At 48.5% G+C, this 17,415-nt stretch overlaps 1 protein-coding gene across 1 annotated transcript in view; it reads left to right on the top strand.

Moving 5' to 3' along the window:
• Sergef (secretion regulating guanine nucleotide exchange factor) overlaps nucleotides 1–17,415 on the top strand; it is a 214,906-nt gene that overhangs the window by 47,673 nt on the left and 149,818 nt on the right. Inside the window, 1 exon segment of the mRNA XM_059274441.1 lies at nucleotides 3,617–3,786. Within this exon segment, the coding sequence (XP_059130424.1) occupies nucleotides 3,617–3,786 (170 nt within the window).

The raw sequence follows: 17,415 nt of genomic DNA, 5'->3' as shown, positions 1-17,415 counted from the left end.
TAAGGCACACAGAGCAGGGCCCTGCCTCCTTGCATGTGGACATCATTGTTGTAGACACCATCAGACTCGGGGTCAGAAGGTAGACATCCTTTAAAAAAAGATTTTAGTGTGTGTGCGGGGATGTGGATGTGTGAGTGCTATGTAGTGCAGGTGCCTCTAGAGGTCAGAAGAGAGCATTAGATCATTTGGAGCTGGATGTACAGGTGGTTGTGAGTCACCTGATATGGGTGCTGGGAACCAAGTGCTCTTAACCACCGGGCCATCTCTGCCTGCCCCATTGGTTTAAGCCTTGATCCTCTCACCCGCTGTTTGGATTCAATTAATTTCTTTGACTTCTCAGGTCATTTAATTATCTTGGTAATCTAAGTCAGAGTCACGAGGCGTCATTGGGCTAGTGTTTTAGGACAGTGCTTTCTCCCTAGAAGGCTGCCCCTACTGTCTCTTTAACAGAGGAGCCCACTCCTTCCCTTGTGAACCCTTTGATTCAGTGTTTTTAGTAAAAACAGACTCAGAGGAGGGTGTACCAAGCTTAGGTTTGAGGATGTTGGGTTGGCCTGCTTTCTGCCTTGTCTCTTCTAGAATGTCTGTGGCTTCCCCAGAGAGTATAAAGATTAATTAGTTAATGTTTGTGAAGTGCTTTAAGGTGGAAAGTGCTATGTAAGTGGAATGGTTGAATTGCCATTGGAGATGTAATAATGATGGCACCATAGTCTGGCAGTCTTGCCTGTCTCAGACATCAATAATCAATAGCAGAAAGTTCTAAGATGTTTTACTTGATTTGAAAGAAAGGATTCAGTGTGCCGTTATGATAACACAGTTCTTTCTGTGGTCCTGCAGATAGCCGTTTGTTGCTGCTTCTCAGCTGAGGAATGCTGGAGTCCTTTAGGAAGCAATAGTTGGGCTTGGGGCAGGAAGATGGCTCCATCAGTAAGGTGCTTGCTCTGAGAGCATGAGGACCTGAGTTTGATCCCCCTGCAAAAAAAGCCAGGCACAATGGTGTGAGCCTGTAATTCCAGTGCTGGAGAGGCAGAGATAGGAGGACACTTGGGACTTGCTGGCTAGCCAGTCTAGCCAAACTGGCAAGCCCCAGGTTTAGTAGGAGACTCTGACTCAAAAAAAAAATAAGGTAGAGAGCAACCGAGGAAGATACTGGATGTGCCTACACACACACACACACACACACACACACACACACACACACACACACACACAGAGTGGTCATCTTCAGGACTTTCTTGCTAAGGCAGTCTGATTATAAATTCTGACCAGCTTAGATAGAGGGGCAGCTGGCCAACTGGGCCCAGACTATTTCTAGTCTAATGCACGTAAGTGAGGGAGGAGGATTTCATGATTCTATAGTGACTGGACCCATAACGGATGCAGCCTGCTGGACCACTTGAAGAGGTGCAGCATCTGTGTGCCCCTGACCGGGCCACCTCTCTGAGCTTGCTTTTCTTAACTGTTAGATGGCAGCGTGGCAGTTAGGGAACACAAAGGTGGTGAGTTTCATCTTTTCTAGGAAAGTTGAGGGTTCAGGAAAGGGTTCTTAGGTATACCAACAGTATATATCTAGGCTGAGTAGAGCTGTAATTGCCAGGTTACAAAGGGCAGCTGGAGTGGTAGTGCACTGGGTTAGGAAAGGGTAGGAGCTGCAGCAAAAGGATTATCACATGGATACACAGGGACCAGTGCTCCCAGTGCCCCATTCCCAATTGCACAGTGTTCCCAGTACCCTGTGGGCTGTGCATGCTTGGTTCCTGTCTTAGTCAGTGTTCCCTTGCTGTGAAGAGACACCATGGCCATGGCAACTGTTATAAAGGAAAGCGTTTAAATGGGGTGCTTACAGTTCAGAGGTTTAGTAGACTCATTGTCATCATGGTGAGAAGCATGGTAGCACACAAGCAGATATGGTGCTGGAGAAGTAGCTGAGAGTTCTACATTTGGATCAGCAAGAAGCAGGAAGAGAGAGAGACACTGGGCCTGGCTTAAGCATCTGAAACCTCAAAGCCTGCCTCCACTGACATACTTCTTCCAACAAGGCCACAACTCCTAATAGTGCCATTCCCTGGTGACCAAGCATTCAAATATAGGAGCCTATGAGGGCCATTCCTGTTCGAACCACCACAGTCCCTCTCCTAGGAAGCCTGGGAGTCGTATTTCTGTGTATCTGCCTTCGTGTCTGCCAGCAGGCTGAACCTAAGAACGGACCCCTGCAGAGCCCCATATGTCTCTGCTCCCCTGACATTTCTGCCGTCATCTCGGGCTGTTTCTTAGCTGACACTGGAAGCCATATGTTTCGTGTGGGGCCAGATGAAGCTTTGATACCAAACACAGTAACTTTGTCTTGGATTTAATATGCATTACGTGGTGTTTTGTTTCTTAAGCAGAGTTTTTCTTTGTTAAAATAAACACAGATAAAGAATTTATATGGCGCACATGGTTATGCATATTTATTGCAGAGAATCTGTTAATAATCTATGCCTCGTCGGATTTTGCAATTCTGTTGGAATAACAAAGGCAGCACTTGGTACAACTGAATGAATTTGGTGCGATCTCTCTTATCCGGGGAACGAAAGGCCGTTGCTCCTTTTCCAAACCCCATTTCCTCCTGTCATCTGTCCCACTGGCTGGCTTCCCACACGGGGCTGGGGAACTGAAGGCAATTCTGGCTTCCAATGGCTCTACAATTTTCTCCTCTCACTCCCTTCCTTCTAGCACACAGATACGCTTGCCTTGGACTGTCAGGATTGCTCCTTTGGGTAAGGCAGGAGTCCTTCTGTTACCAGGAGCAGCAAACAAGAGACCAGCATTGAGTTAGGGGAAAGCTCTAAGAGATTTGAGGAATGGGAAGCTTCAGTCAGGACACAAGGCCCCTGGACTGGGTAGGAGGGAGGAGAGTTGAGACCAGGCATCTGGGCAAAGCAGAAGGAGGGGGTGGTGGGTCTGGGAGAGAGTGGGTGGGCCACCAGCATGCCTGGCATTTACCCATGAAGTCATCTCTGTGCAAGAGTATCATAGGCTTGAGACTCTCCTCTGGTTCTGGCTCTGCTCCTCTCGACTTGTTGGTTCTTGGGGGAGTCCTTTAGCTTCTTCGAACCTCAATTCCCACTTACGTGAACAGATGAAAATTCAAGGTTTCCTTCTTTTCTTAAAAAAAAAAATCTGAATGTATGTGTGCGCGCACATGCGTGTGCACACGCACACACATGCATGTTTGTGAGAGTGTGGGCCCATGTGTGCCATGGTTACAGGACAGTCTCGGGTGGCCTTCCCCTTCTCCCTGGTTTGAGACAGTCTCTTATTTACTGCTGTGTGTGCCAGGCTACCTGGCCTGTAGGCTTCTGAGTACTCCCCTTCTTTGCCTCCCATGTCTCGTTAGGAGTGCTGGGATTGCAGATGTGAACTCCCTCATCTGATTCTACATAGGTTCTGGGGATCTGAACTCAGGTCCTCATACTCATGATGAGGAATCTGAGCCATCCCCTCAGCCCAATGCTCATGTTCTTTATTGGAACATAATGAAATAAACATTCGCAATTTTACTAGTAACCCATTGCTTACCCTTGAGAGCATCTCGGGAGAATGTAGCCTTCATTCAAATCATGTTTATTTGCAGAAACTGGCAAGGTGTTTACCTGGGGCCGAGCAGACTATGGCCAGCTAGGGAGGAGGTTGGAGTCTCCTGAAGAAGACCAGAAACTTGGCGAGCAAGACTCACCATTCACCTTCTGGAGGCCACAGAGCAGTGTGCCTTCACCCCTGCATTGCCTGACAGGAGCAGCCAAGGTAAGTGGAGACTTCCCACAGAGGCAGTGTGGTGCTTTCCTTGTCTCACAGTGAAGTGTTTCCTGAGGGCCTACTGTGCGCCAGGTGTTATGATCTGTTCATATAGGAATCTGAAGGGGTCCTTGCTCACAAGAACCTGTTTTAATATGGTAGAAAAGTTGGGTTTTGGTTTCCTAGGTGTCCATCACCATAATGCAGACTGTGTAACTCATTTAGGGAGGTTCACAGTCCAGTATTCCAGGTCTACTGGCAGGAGAACTTAAATTCAATTGGAGGGATTGGCTTGGATTTGAGAATGGCGTGGGTTTGAGTATGCCCTGAGGGATGGATGGGACTCGAGCAAGCATTTGGAAGAGAGAGGAGGACTTTTAGGGACGTAACAGCTTGAACAGAGTCATATGGGGTGGGATGTGAGGAAAACATATGGGGCTGCTAACAGTTAAATTGGCTAGGGCTTGGAGCCCTGAGGAGGTAATATCAGAGTTGGAGAGTAGCTGAAACCCAACCTAGGAGGCCTTAAATATGAGCTAAATATTCTGCACCTCTGTCTATATTTCCCAGTGAAGAAAACATTGTAGTCCACTTGCTTATTCAAGCCATTTTGGTTCTCTGGAATGTCCTGAAGTTCTCTATTTAAGGCAGGAATCTTAATTTCTCCAGGGTGTATGTTTCTGTCACTAAATTTTACTTCACTGGTGTCTTTTTGTTGGTTTGTTTTCCAACATAATGTTTTTATTGAATATTTGGGAATTTCACATCATGCACCCCAGTCATTCACATCATAGTCCTCCCAGGTCTGCCCCCACCCCTGTGACCAACACCCCCCCCCCACGTGCATGCATGACTCCCCACCTCCAAAAAAAAATGAGAAACAATAGCAACAACAAAGAACAAATCCAATTTGTGTTTCCCATACACTCAACTAGAGCATGGTCAGACTCCCAGTGGGCATCCCCTTAAAGAAATCTGAGTTCAAAACTGAGTCCTAGGGGATTTAGAAGAATGGACATTAAGAACTCTGTCTCTGAACTAGAGTTAGTTTAATGAAGGAATTCAGTCTTCATTCAGAGTCTATCAGAAAAATTAATAAACTAGTAAGACTTCTGTAATTAGCACGAGGCTAATTACAACCCTCTCTACACCTGGAGGGCTTCCCCTCCCCAGGGCCACCTGGCTACCTCCTTCTGGGTTTGTAGGATGGTTCTGTTTATTCTTCACATCCTATCCATCATTCTCCTGAGCCCTTCCTTGGTACAAGCTTGAGGCTTTCCTTTTCTTTCTTCGTCTCCCTTGACTGATAAATAGCACCATAAAGACAGTGTGTACACAGCAATAATAGTAATCCCACTTTCAGTCTCCACCCTAATAAAGTGCATTATTTTTGCAGGTGCATGAGTTCATACCTGTAAAAGGTCATAGAGCTAGTATTTGAGATTCCGGTCTTTGTTTACTACAAATGCTGTTTTGTTTCCTCTTGGTCTTAGAATGATTATTTAAAACAACTACAAAGAGCCAGTGAGATTGCTCTGTATGTAAAGAAGCCTGCCACCAAGGCTTGCTGACCTGAGTTTGATCCCTGAAATCCACATGGTGGAAGGAGGGAACTGACTCCCTCAAGTTGTCCTCCGACTTCCATTCATGGTCTCTGACGTACAGGTGACCACACACACACACACACACACACACACACACACACACACACAATGAATAGACTTTCACAGAAGTTTTTTTAAAGGCTATCAAACATTACTGACTAGAAGGTTCTGAGACTTTGTAAACCATTCTTTAGACAAGTAATTTCCTTTTTTTATTTTATTTATTTGTTCGCGTCACTACCATTGAACTGTGCTGTAAAAGGTGGTTGAACTACTTCCTTAAGACAGACTCCTGGGGGTGAAGTTCCAGGGCAACAGCCTTGAGCATCTCTGTGATGTCTACTAGGTTCTGTTTGGCTGTGCGTGAGTGAGTGAGAGAATGGAGTCTTTAATCTCTTCTGCATAGTGCGTTCAGTTGCAGAGGGCCTGGTGCGTAGTGTGATAGTCTTTAGCATTCCTTGTCCCTCTTGTGTTGTTTGAAATTTTGGGTGGCACAGTAGCAAAGGTACTGGAGCCTCATCCATGTCTCTGTCTCTGTTCTGCTGGCAAGATGCAGGTCATAGTTCCTGAGAGGGACCTTACACAGGGTGTTGGTGAGGATAGCATGCATAGTTCTTAGCAGGCAGTGGGGATTTAGTTACCTTCTCTTCTGCAAGAGGCATCCCATGACCTGTGGTGGCCCAGTGTGCCACGCTGCTGCAGACACAGACAGTACAAACATGGCCCTTGTGAACCTGATAGGACTTGACTGGGTACAGGTACTGGGGTTGAACCTAGGGCTTTGTTGTGCTTGTATGTGCTAGGCAGGTGCTCTGCCACTGAGCTATATCTCCAGTCCTTTTTTTTCCCCCCTCACTTTGTATTTTGAGATAGTTTCTCACCAAGTTGTCTCTACAGGCCTTGAACTCATGATTCTCCTGCTTTGGCCTTTTAAAGAGCTGAGATTATAGGCCTGTGCCACCAGGCCCAACATGTGTGACTTTTAGGAGCAAGATAAGGGATGGGCCTGAATCCTTGCCCCCTTAGCAGCTTCATTGGGAGCTCTCTTCTCTGCTCCAGGCTCTGGGGCTGATGTGCGTCCTCAGGTCCCTATGCAGGTTCAGGCTACCACATGCTTGTAAACTGGGTTTGTGTTGTCTCCTGTCCATGTCTACGTCTGGCTTCTTTAGCATCTGTTTGCCAGAGGCCCAGGGAGAGTGAGGTTGCTAGGCTGGTAGAGGCTGGTAGGTTTGGGGCAGATTTGCCTTAGAGAAGACAAAAGCCATACAAAGCTAGATGCTACCATGGTCAGGGACTTGGATGGAGTGGGGATTGTAGGGACATCTGAAGAGGCATGAGCATCCTGGGGTAAGCTGACAATTCCTGACCTTAAGGGACATAACTGTGGCACACACAGCTGACCACTGCCTTTAATTTCCATAAATTACTTTTCATGTCCAAAGGATAAGAGGAAAGAGTGAGTTGTCTGTGCTGAGGCCTCATAGGACACCTGCAGAGAAGGATCTAGAACAAGGGCCCAGTCTGGAGGGGAAGCATGGGCAGGTGGAGCTGAACTACAGGATAACCTTCTTTTCTGGTGAGCAAGCACAAGTGAGCACACAGTTGCTAGAAATTCTTATAAGTCAATGTGCTGGATGCTTAACGGGTGTTTCATCTTCATAGTGAGTCTGCGCATGCTGGTCAAAGCTTCATGAATAAGGAGTGCAGTCTGTATGTTAAATTGCTCTGATTGGTCAATAAATAAAACACTGATTGGCCAGTGGCCAGGCAGGAAGTATAGGCGGGACTAACAGAGAGGAGAATTGGATCAGAAAGGCAGAGAGAGTCACTGCCAGCCGCTGCCATGACAAGCAGCATGTGAAGATGCCGGTAAGCCATGAGCCACGTGGTAAGGTATAGATGTATGGAAATGGATTAATTTAAGCTATAAGAACAGTTAGCAAGAAGCCTGCCACGGCCATACAGTTTGTAAGCAATATAAGTCTCTGTGTTTACTTGGTTGGGTGTGAGCAGCTGTGGGACTGGTGGGTGACAAAGATTTGTCCTGACTGTGGGCAAGGCAGGAAAACTCTAGCTACAGAGTGCAAGGCCCAGGATGGGGTCTTAAAAGTAGAGCAGGACTCAAGGTGCCAGCAACACTTGCATCCCTTCTCTTTATGTGAAGCATATCCTTTTAACATGAGCCCTTTCCTGGATGGAAGTTTCTGCAGTCTGGGTGGCACAGCCTCTAATACCCTGAAGTCTAGATTCTTTTATTCTGAGCGATGTCTCCTCTGGGGATGGAGTTTACTTGAGATTACAGTCTGGGTGGACTTCCTTTAACATGGTGAGGTTGCGTGTCTCCCCCACTATCTGTTTTTACATTCTGGTTCTCTCTAGTCTCCTTTGGGCAACTCCAGGGTTGCACAGTGGTCAGAACTCACCTCCATGCGCACATTAGCACAGTGCATGAGTGACTTTATTTGCTTGAGACTGAGTACACATCACAGTGGCCTTTTGTTTCCTAAGCCCCAAGTGGGATGTTGCACATTTCCCATGGGCACTGGCTCTGACTTGCACCCTAAGGTGGAACCCTGTATTTCACAGTTGGGGAGAAGTACTTGGGCTCACAGCGGGTGCATAGGGGCCTCAGCAGCTGGAGTTGATAACCTGGCTTGCCTTTGGAGACCTGGGGTAAAAACCAGACTGTGGCTTAGTGTTGGGTCTTACTCTGTCCTCCCTGACTGTGAATTTGGGTAAGTTCTTTTCCTCCTGTGGTCTTAGTTTCCCAGGATGTGGGTTGGTCTAGATGATTCTGACAGGTTTTGAAGATCTAAGAGTCTCTTTCATCTCTTTCTCTTATTTCTTGGCTCTGATACTCCTGAAGCTCATGATGACTTTGGCTTCTGGGGCTCCTGAGTTTTGAAGCCCAGGTCCCTAATCCCAAGCTGCAGCTCGACCCTGACAGACCTGGGGATGCTAGTTCCTCTAGAAGCTCTGGGCTTCAGTGCCATGCTGGCTTGCTTTGTCTCTTTGGCCTCTCCCATGGTTTCCGGTCCGGTTGGGCTGAAGGACCTAAGCTGATGCTCTGCTGCCCGTGCAGCCTCAGAAGGGCTCCTGCTCTGTCCTGTTTGGTGCCGTCTCTCTGCGTGCTCTACCCAGGGCTTGCAGCTCAGCTTTGGCTTCTATGCCTGTGGTTTGTTGTTACGCCCTGTGCAAACTCAGGGACCCTGCCCTTCTGGGGTCCTGGTTAGCGCCCCCCCCCCCCCCCGTGCGTGCGTGCGTGCGTGCGTGCGTGTGTTCTACCTTTCCCACTCACCTGGGTCTCGCTGACATTTACCTCTTTCTGTCCTTTCCTTCGTCCACTCCATAAGCATTGGCGTTCAGAGAACTTCCCAGTACCCGAGTAAACATGGCACTTTGCGGAGTGTAAAGTGTTGTAGAGACAGGGGCAAGGAAGCGGTGAAGACAGGATGGTTAGTGCTGAGGACACTAGCAAAAAGGCGTTGTTGTTTGACCCAGGTTCTCCAAACCAAGTGGGTGTGTGGCAGACACACTGCATGCCGGCCGAGTGAGTGTGAACTAAAGCTGCCGTGCCTTCCTGTGCCTGGACACAAGTCTGCTTCGTACCTGCCTGTCTGGCCTGTCCCATTCCCTGGCACAGTAGCAGAGATGAAGCACATTCATACCTTGACTCATTTGATGCCAGTATGGTGCTGTGACCTAGGCCTCAAGAGGAATGATTATTTCCATTTACAGTCAAGGACACTGGGGCCCGAAGAGGCTTGCTAGGATGTAGGAGAGGACCCAAGACAAATGACCTGATTGCCAGGGTTTCTGAGGGCTTGCCTGGGCTCAGCCCGTAGTCACAGCCCTGAGTCATGTTCCTGGTTTAAATTCTGCCCACGTTTGGTTGAGGAGCACCAAATCTCAGCACACACATGCACATGTGTTCACACACCGCCATGGGAGCAGGAGCTGTGGAATTGAACAAGAGCTGGGGCGGACAGAGACCGGGTCGCTCTGCAGCTCAGGTACCGCCAGCTCTCATTTTGCTGCAGGACAGAAGCTGCAGAGGATCAACCTGTGCACAGGGTCGAAGTGAAATCTGTCAGAGCGGGTGGGAAAGGAGCTATTTTTAGTTTGCCGAGTCACTCACTCAGCTGTGTTAGCTGAGGATTGAGCCTGTCCCCTACGCTTTCCACCGTGTTATTTCTGAAGGAGAAATACCACTGGAATGCTGTGTAAAACCCATTAATGAACCTGGAAGTTTCCAGGGCGCCTTTGTCCTGCAGCTCTCCCAGAAGGCTGCCTTTCCTGAATGACCTTCCTCCTTTCCTATATTTAATGCATTTCTAATTTTAAGTTTGTGTCAAGACCGTGGGACTTCAGTGCCCTAAATAACACAGAAATCTACCACCAGCAATCAGCTGAGTCCGGAGGGCTCTGACAGAATTGAACACAACCTGAAAAAAAGCATCCCCGAGTGGTTCTCTGGCAGGAACCCCTACGCATCAGTGCTGTTGCCAGAGGAACCTGAGATTTTGGACTCTAGGGACCCGACAGCCCTAGATCTTTCCCGGAGCAGGGCCTTTAGTGCCCTCTCCACGGCTATAACAACCAACAACCAAAGCACGTTCTAGTGGGGATTAGAAACCAGCACATAGGTGCTGTAGCATTGCGGGGGGGAGAGAGAGAGAGAGAGAGAGAGAGAGAGAGAGAGAGAGAGAGAGAGAGAGAGAGAGAAAGAGAGAGAGAGCAAACTACCTGACAGTGGCCCTGCCCATCGGGACATGCAGGAGAGAGCCTCCAAACAGGGCAGCCATGCTGGAGAGAGAGACTAGGAAAGGAGGTAGATGCAGCAGCTGCCTGCTCTTTTTCCTTTAGCATCTTGCTCTTTTCACGAGAATGTGAGGTCTCGGAGAGCAAAGGCCTTGTCTTTCATGTTGAAAGTTGCAGTCTCAGTATCTAGACCGGTCCCTGGTACCTTTGAGGTGCTTGGTGGATGTCCCAGTTTCCTTCCTGTTGCTGGGATAAAACGCTCTGGTCAAAAGCAATTTTGGGGCGGGGGGGGGGGGGGACGGGGGAGGAAAGGGTTTATTTCATCTTACACTTTCAGGTCACCATCTATCACTGCGGGGACCTGAAGGCAGGAATATTTGCTATTCCACAGTGTTATCTCCTACCAGGGAACTCCCTCACAAGAAAGGTACCGCAGAAACTCTGGAGGATTGCTACTTGCTGACTCATATAGGCTCATGCTCTGCCTGCTTCTTTACATAGTGCAGGACCACATGCCTAGAGACGGACTGGGCCCTTCTCCATCTATTCATAATCAAGGCAGTCCCTCACAGACACGTCCACAGGCCAATCTGATTTAGGCAGTTCTTTATTCATAGCTTTTATCTCTCCTGACTCCAGGCTGTGTCAAGTTGACAGTTAAAGCTAACTGGAGCAATGGGTGTTCACTGATTGAACAGACTGAAAATGCATGAATTAGAGGCGTGTACCCCTTTACCTCTCCTTTCCTCTAGGCTGTGCTCTTCAGCCTCAGAAAGGAAGGAAAGCATTTTTCATATTTTGAGGCATTTGGTCATCCAGTGGCCTGCAGAGCCAGCACAGAGAGCCTTTGCCTCTGTGCTGTACTTGCCACATCTGGGGCTTCCGGTGAAGAGGCTCATACTTAACACTTCATGCTCACACCCGTTCACCTTTGCAGATGCTTTATTTAACATGCCTGTCTCTGAACACCGTATGAGCAGGTGGAGCGCAGGTGAGTGGAGCAGTTCCTGTCTTGGGAGCTTGTAAGTGAATAGCAGGGTCAAGTTCACTGTTGGACAAGCGGAACACGACAAAGGCTGTAGAGAGTCTGAGGGTGAAAATAGGATTGTCCTGCGCCGTGTCCACGGAGACCTTCTCTTTCCTGACATTTCAGTCCCTGTGGTTTTGTTGGATGCTGCAGGGTTGGGGTGGGTTTGGTGCTTGGAAAGGCTTCCTGAATTGGAAGTCTTGACGTTAAATTAGTTCTCAGGGGAGCTAATGTAAGTAGCAGGGGAATCTTGGCAAGGACTTGTATTTGAAGGCAAGCAGAGGAAGAGCAGCAGCCAGACAGACTGAGTATTGACAGGAGAGGGGAGAGTGTCACAGCAGTGTCCCAGAAGCTGGGAGGTCAGAGAGGTTGGTATGGAGAAAAAGGCCACTGGCTTTGGTGATGGTGAGGCTACCAGGAACATGGCAACTGGTGGGTGATGGTAGGCGGGGGTTTAGGCTTCAGGTGTGTGTGACCCTTGCAGAGATGAAGTAGCCAATGGGGATAGGAACAGGCTCAGCATCCTGACAGGAAGCCAGGCTTGCTTCAGTTAGCACAGGGAAGCCAAGATGTGCCAGAAGGCCGAAGCAAGGGTGTGTGTGAGAGAGAGAAAGCTTGTGCCAGCGGTGTGTGAGGGAGGGGAAGTCAGATCCTGGCCACCATGGAAATGAGAGTGAGGATCGCTGTGAAGGGGTTAGTTCCTGGAAGGAGGAGGGATCTTCTTTCAGCCTAGGAGTAGAACACCAGGGGATCCAAAGTCAGAAGTTTTGAGACAGAGACAAGAGTGCCTCTGGTAAACTGTATCCTCTGAGATCCTACTGTATGTTTACTTATTTACTTCAAAATATTTATCATGTCCTACTGGACCATGTACAGTTCAAGGCACTGAGAATTCACAAATAAAAGATGAAGTTGGTGCCAGTTCTACAATGCAGTATTTACTAATAATATAGTAACTAATATGTGGATCTTTAAATTAAACTTGGAGTTCTTTGAGGAAAGGCAAGGCCTTGTTTATCTTTGTATAATTAGGGCCAGTCTGGGCACAATGTATGTAGTTAGTAGTTATGTGCCAACAAGAGCAGGAGCTTATGGTGGGTGGGTGGCTTAGATCTTCCTGGTTAGATCAAACACCAAATTGTCTACTGGAGTGAGGAGCTCACGGCAGGAGCTGAAGCCACCAGAAGGATCCACTGACTGACCTTGTCCTATAGTGGGTTCATCTAGCACAGTCTAGTGGCTGTCTAGAGATGCGAGGTCAAGGACACCATTGTTAGTGCCAATGGTGGCAAGGCCGTGGCTTAGGGAGGCACTAGAGCTGGGGAAACTGAAGTCCTGAGAGAAAGCTCACACTCCTTCCCAGTCACAAAAGAGTTGGTAGACTGGGGACTTGAACGTGGCTTTCAGACACCACCTCCCTTTCTACTCCTTCTTGTCCTGTTCCTCAACAGCTTCGTCTCTGGCTATCTTTGTGTTTACTGGGTGGTGGGTAGGCCTAGTGGCCCTCTCCAGGCTGGGGACAGCATCTTCTGAGGAAGAGAGCTAGGACAAGGACGGTCTTGGTAAGGACTGCACCATTAACTCATGATTATAGCAAAGCATTGTGCTGCCTGGAGTTGGCGGTGAGGGCTGACACACAGTGTCTTGAACATGGAACAAGACCTAGGTTGGACTTTCTGCTCCATAACTGTCAGTTACATAGCTTTGTGTCTGTCCAAGTCTTTCTCAGCCTTAGTTTTCTCATCTGCAAAGTAACCTTACCCCAAGTATTTTAAAAGATGCAAATGAAATAAATCAGGGCATATGTCCACTGCAGAGTACTATGTAAGAGGGCCATTATTGGGTCAAAGCCCACTGTATGTTTCAGAGATAGGTTTTGTTAAGTAGGAGTTAGAGCTGCCCTTTTGTCTTAGTCACTTGAAATTGTAGGCACGATCCTATATCTCATGGTGAATGCTTCTTAGAATAAGAGCCCATCAAAGCCATGGAGCCTTGATACTCAGTACTCCACAGTCAGTTTCCACCCGGGTCCAGACAGAGTGACTTCCTGTTGAGGGAGCCAAGCCACCAGTGTCCATACCCAGGGTGTCTCTGGCTTGCTTTCTCAGCAGCAAAGGAAACTTGTCAGCACTGATGTAAAGCCTCTGCGACCTCATTTGTCCCCAGTACACTCTGCAGAAGTATGACTGGCCCAGGCCTTGCCCAGGGTCACCCTGGAGCTGACCAGCCATCTTTTCTTGCATTTGACCTTGAAAACTGGCCTGTCCCAGGAGGAGAGTAAATCTTATAGAAGTTTAGGATGAAAATAAGGCAGGGAGGGTTTGAAGGAGGCAGCTCTTAGTAAGAGGAAGGCTGGATGGGCTGTGCAAGAGTTGGCTGGCCAAGGGCTAAAGCTGCTTGTGTCTCACAGTGTTTCTCTGGCTTGGACCCCCATCATCACCTGCCTCACCGTGGTGACTGACAGTGCTCCACTTGGTGACTGACAGTGCTCCAGTTGGTGACTGACAGTGCTCCAGTTGGTAACCCATTGTTTCTAGTTTGTCCCCACCTAACTGTCCCCACCTTGTTGCCAAAGTAAAGACTGAAAATAAAAATTTGTCCATGTTCTTGTTTTGTTTGTCTTTAATATCCTTAGAAAAGAGAGGAAACATGGTTGGAGCTGCCCCTTGGTGGTAGAGTACTTGCCCAAGGCCCTGTGTTTCATCCTTAGCAATGAAAACAAGAAAGAAATTAACAGAACTCAAAACACCCCCAAACGTAAAAAACCCAAACCCTTCATCCAAAGAAAAGGCCAACAAACAATCCAAATCCAAACACAAAAACTTCAGATTTCTCTAAGGAACACTGACTGGATGCCTGCTTTAAGGAAGACTGTTGGAGAATATGGAAGAGAGTGAGCCCTGGCTCCTGCTTCCTCAGCCATGTGCGCAGAAGCAGGGTCTCAGGGTTGTGGTGGGTCTTGTTCACTACTGTGCCCCCATCATCTTGCTTACTGCTCTGCACACAGTGGCACTCAGCTGATAGTTACAGGGATGTCCTTGATTTCCAGTGGTTTCCATCCTGGGGGAAGTTCAGAATCTCCGGCGGCGGCGTGACATAAGAAGCCAAAGCATCCAGCTTCTCTTCTGCCCGGAATGTCGTTTCATTCACAGCAAACTGGAGAGGGCGCCATGACGTTAGGTGTCTGGGCCTTTCCTTCCCTTTGTCTTGGCTGCTTGGACGACTCTGCCAGTTCTCCATGTTTATCTCTGCACCTTATCGTCCACTGGACGCACATCTCTTGCTCGCTAGTGAGTTCTGTTGTCTGCTCGGTGGTCTTACCCACTTTTCCTGGCATCATTGAGCTGGTATCCATGCAGCCCTTCCCCATGCCTCGTCTATCTCTTGTCTTTGGTCCTTTTTTAGAGTTTGGATCTAGAATTGGTTCAAATTTAGAGCTAGCATCTTAGTTCTAGCCTGTGATGAACCTTAACTTCTCTGTTGCCCTTTCCAGATACCTTTTCCTGTCACATCAGCCCAATCCATAAAAGTAGGCCTCTCCAACTGTTTCGTTGCACCAAATCCCTAACTAAAGCAGTGTCTGGCGTCTGCCAGTCCATTGCCCGGGGCTTGCTCGGCCGCTGTTTGGAGCCTTATTCTGAAGGACTGGTTATTCAGTATCAGGCTGTCAGCATGGCTCTGGTGGTTGCTTCCTGCGTGGAGCTTCCTGCGTGAAGGCCTTTCCATCAGTGAAACTCTCTCTTCTCGGCACTGGCCTGATCAAGTCTCTGCACCAGGCTTTGGGGTACTTTTTATTGGATGGCCACCTTAGGAGCCAGCCCTCCATATACTTTTCTTCCCAAAACGTTGTTCACCTCCTGTTCTTGCCGCTGCTTTTCAGTGTCCTGAGTATTAGGTGAGGCCTGAGTGTGCCCTCAAAGGGCAGCTAAAGCAAAAAGGCTGCTCTTACCACTTTAAAGGAAGCAAAACCAGACCCTACCTTTTACTTCCTTCCTTCTTTCTTTTCTTTTCTTTCTTTTTTTTTTTTTTTTTTTTTTTTTGAGACGGGGTCTCTCTACCTATCCCTGGCTGTCCTAAACTCACCATATAGACCAGACTGGCCTTGAACTCATAGAGATCCACCTGCTTCTGCCTTTGGAGTGCTGGGATTAAAGGGGTATGCCACCATGCCAGGCCAGGCCCTTGCGTAGCCATCAGAACCCCAAGGCCCCAGTTGAATGGACCAATGAGCAGAGACCAGAAGGGGAAGGTTAAAATTTGCCTAGTTGCATAATTCCATTCCATGCTGCAGTGGCTCTCTGTGGGAACGCTGTCAGTGCTGATGGCCGTCTCCTGCAGCTGCAGACTGCTGCTTGGAAGAAAGCCCTCTTATCGGGTATCTGGTGTCATCTAAGTGGGGAACTGGGAGTAGGGTAAGGAGACTGGCCATGGGTAGCAGGAATGGAAGCAATCAGAGATACCTTGGCAAACAAACAGCTGCTGTAGCAGTTGATCACAGAGCCTCTGGCTATTCAGAGGGACCAGATGTTTGGGGTGGGGGGAGTGTCGACCACAGGTGCAGGGAGGCCATGTAGGGACATCGTCTATGGACCGCATTAGGAGACCCAGCTGGCCTGGAAAGGTTGCTCATGGCTGCTGAGCAAAATGTGTTGCCATAGTGAGCACAATGGGATTGAGTGAGGAACGTTTTTTTACCCGGGAAAATTGAGGTGGTCATTATGAGCATCTTCTCCACGGCTGTGCTTCCTTGTGGTCCTTACTGACTACCAGTGTGGAACACACAGCAGCATTTGAGTGAGGAAGGACAGGGTAGGGAGAGCACTTAAGAATCTTTATACTGTGGAGGTAATGCAGCTCAGTTGGTGTGCATGCATGAGCCCTGGTTCTGATTTCCAGCACCTCATAAACCAGATGTGGTGGTGTATGCCTGTCATCCTAGCACTTGGTAAGTGGATATGGGAGGATCGTGGGTTCAAGGTCATCCTTGGCTATGTAGTGAGTTGAGGCTACCCTGGGATACTTGAAAGTCTGTCTCAAAAAAGAAATACCCCCCAAAATACCCAAAAATGTTTATACTCTGGCTTGATCCTTGGGCAGTCTATATTTGTCAAATAAATAAAATGACGTGTTCTGGGTTTACTGCCCCAGGTTGTTGTCAGATGATGCCATGAATGTAAGAGTGTTTTATAAACCATGAAGCAATAAGCAAATATTCAAGTGTACATTTTGTTAGTCGTTTGCCTCAGGTTTTCAGGGAACCTTAATTTCTCGTGGCTCTTTGGGAAATACAATTAGCTATCACAGAGCTGGAGCTGGATGTGGATCACTCCCATGGTTCTTGTGTTCTTCCTCAGTCATTCATACTCGGATGCTCAGGGGGCATTGGTTACGTAAGGAGCTTGGAGTTGGCATGGATAGTGAGAACACAGAGCCCTAACGTTTTCCAAAGGAGCTGGGACTTGTAGAGCAAAGCCCTTTCGGGGAGAGGACGGACATAGGTTGAACTTGGTGTGCCTTTCTAGCCCAGGTAGAGATACAGGCTGTGAAGCATTGCTTGTCTCAGCTCCCACATCTGGATGGTTGCAGATGGGTTGGGGCCCAGCACAGTCCTGCCTCCCCGACTGATGTACACTGTAGCTGAGCAGAACCATCTGATGCTTTCCTCTTCCCTGGAGACACCACAGTACAGCTGGGACAGCAAAGGCGAGTTGGAGACTCAGGAGCTTCTTCATGGTCTTGTTGCTGGGAGAAAACTCCCTAACAAGAGCGGCTCAAAGGCCGGGCGGTGGTGGCGCACGCCTTTAATCCCAGCACTCGGGAGGCAGAGCCAGGCGGATCTCTGTGAGTTCGAGGCCAGCCTGGGCTACCAAGTGAGTTCCAGGAAAGGCTCAAAGCTACACAGAGAAACCCTGTCTCGAAAAACCAAAAAAGAAAAAAAAAAAGAGCGGCTCAAGAGAGAAAGGGCTTCTTTGGGGTCACAGTTCCAGAAGAGATACAGTGCATCATGGTTGGGACATGGCAGCCAGAGCCCCAGGCTGGCCTGTCACACTGCATCATGGATCCAGAAGCAGAGGGGAAAAGGAAATAAGCCAACCTATGAAGCGTCCAGGCCTGGCCTCAAGAGCTACTTCCTCTAGCAAAGCTCTACCTCCTGAAAGCCTTGCCCTCAGCACCATCCACTCAGCTGGGAACCAGGTGCTGAACCACATGTGCTTATGGAGGCCACTTCACTTTGTAACCACAGCA

Source organism: Peromyscus eremicus, chromosome 1, assembly GCF_949786415.1.
Source record: "Peromyscus eremicus chromosome 1, PerEre_H2_v1, whole genome shotgun sequence".
In the NCBI taxonomy this organism is placed as follows: Eukaryota; Metazoa; Chordata; class Mammalia; order Rodentia; family Cricetidae; genus Peromyscus; species Peromyscus eremicus.
Note: the sequence above shows the minus strand (reverse complement) of the source record. Positions and strands in the feature narration are given on the sequence as shown.